Source organism: Arachis ipaensis, chromosome B01 (genome assembly GCF_000816755.2).
Source record: "Arachis ipaensis cultivar K30076 chromosome B01, Araip1.1, whole genome shotgun sequence".
Lineage (NCBI taxonomy): Eukaryota > Viridiplantae > Streptophyta > Magnoliopsida > Fabales > Fabaceae > Arachis > Arachis ipaensis.
In genome coordinates, this window is record NC_029785.2 from 20,448,405 (window position 1) to 20,450,370 (window position 1,966).

The 1,966-nt window shown below is 31.6% G+C and overlaps 1 protein-coding gene across 1 annotated transcript in view; it reads left to right on the plus strand.

Moving 5' to 3' along the window:
• Nucleotides 565–1,966, plus strand: part of LOC107627124 (cysteine proteinase COT44) — a 3,894-nt gene continuing 2,492 nt past the window's right edge. The window contains exon 1 of the mRNA XM_016329988.2: nt 565–1,175. Within this exon, the coding sequence (XP_016185474.1) occupies nt 692–1,175 (484 nt within the window). The 5' untranslated portion in view covers nt 565–691. The remainder of the gene's footprint in view (nt 1,176–1,966) is intronic.

The window sequence follows — 1,966 nt, forward strand, 5'->3', positions numbered from 1 at the left end:
TAATGAGTTTAGTGTGGATTGGATCGAAATTTCAGCCATATCCCATCCGTAAACACCCCTAGCAATAATAACTAAAAAATTATAATGATTATATTTTTAACTAAGAGGAAGTGCAAAAAAAAGTACTAAACTAAATACAAGAACATTTAATCAAATATTAAAATTTTTTTATGTAAATAATCTTTTAAAAAAAATCTAATAGTTAATCTATTACCTTTTTTGTTTTAGTCTAAATTAAATATTTTTTATTATTTTTGAAAAGAAAATTTTTTAAGAAATTTAATAATATGTGATGAGAAACACCGAATAAATTATACATAAATCAATTAAAACACAACATAAAAACATCTTTAAAAAAAGACGTTTTAGGCCTCTTTATTTGAGTAGTGGCCTCCTTTTATAAAAGAGAGAAAATAGGTCATAACTATAATAGAGTAAGCAGGGCACGTGCTGTGGCAGTTCCCAACTTCCTATCAATTATCATTATTTTTTTTTCACGATCCCACTCCCATATTCTATTAAATCTTCGCCCACTTGCATAATTATTTGATCCCATTCATTGAAATTTAACCACCAAATCCAATTCCAATACCCTCTATATAAACTCACACCCCCCAACTCTATCTTCACCAACAACCTTTCAACTTCCAAAGCTCTCTACTCTGGTTTGTTTTCTCTCCCTTACTTTCCCATGGCTGCAACGATGGCTTTTATGTCCTCCATTATTCTCTTTCATCTCTTAACAATCTCATCAGCCATGGACATGTCCATCACCACCAACCAGCAGCCACAACAACCGAACACGATGAGAACCGACGATGAAGTCATGATCATGTACGAGGAATGGTTGGTGAAGCACCAAAAGGTGTACAATGGGTTGGGAGAGAAAGACAAGAGGTTCCAAGTTTTTAAGGATAACTTGGGTTTCATTGATGAACACAACACACACAAAAACACCACATACAAACTTGGGTTGAATAGGTTCGCTGATTTGACGAATGAAGAGTACAGAGCAATGTATTTGGGGACAAAGAGTGATCCCAACCGCAGGATCATCAAGGCCAAGATCAGCGCCGGCAACCGTTACGCTTATAGCGCACGTGACCGGTTGCCGGTGCACGTGGATTGGAGGTCCAAAGGTGCACTTGCACCCGTCAAGGATCAGGGAAGCTGTGGTAAGATTATTTATTTTATTTGCCTTTTCTGTGTTTAAGATAACATTTGCTAACCAAGCTAAGGTTACATTTTAATTAGCTAGATAAGGACTCAATTTAAATTCAAGAGTAACAAAATCTAATCAAAAGATCACATGCATGTTATCCCAATTGAGAAGAAAGGAATTTCAAAAGCTAAAAAGATAGATACGAAATTTTATTTTAAACAAGGAAAAGTTACAACATTATTTACAAATTAGTTGAATTACAAGTTATTTTCAACATTAAAATGATTTAATTAGCGTAAAAAAATATACTACCACTAGTCAAGTAGTCATACATCTACTACTAGTCAAAATTAAAAATTCAAAATTGTGAAAATCTTTGACATAATTTTTTAAAATAAAAATTAAATAATTAAATTTTCCTTATTATTTTTTTATTAATAAAATGATGGGCTTGATACTTTGACGGAACTTGGAATAGAGTTGGATACTTGGATGGACCTTAGTTGTAATAATATACTATTGAATTCGATTTTTAAAAACTGTGTAAACTATACATTCAAGTATTTTTATGATCAAATTCAATCAAATTAAATAATAAGAAGTGGAATAATAATGTTAGTCATAACTAATTTTTGTTATATAATAAAAAAGAGGAGTGTAGGGGCAGTAATTTTTTAATTTTGTAACCATCAATTGGTCATAATAGTGTTTTTAATGGAGTGAAATTAAATTCAATGGTACGGACTTTTTAAAAAGTTACTGGCCCCTAGACTTTCCCATAAAAAAAAAATTTGATGTATAGCC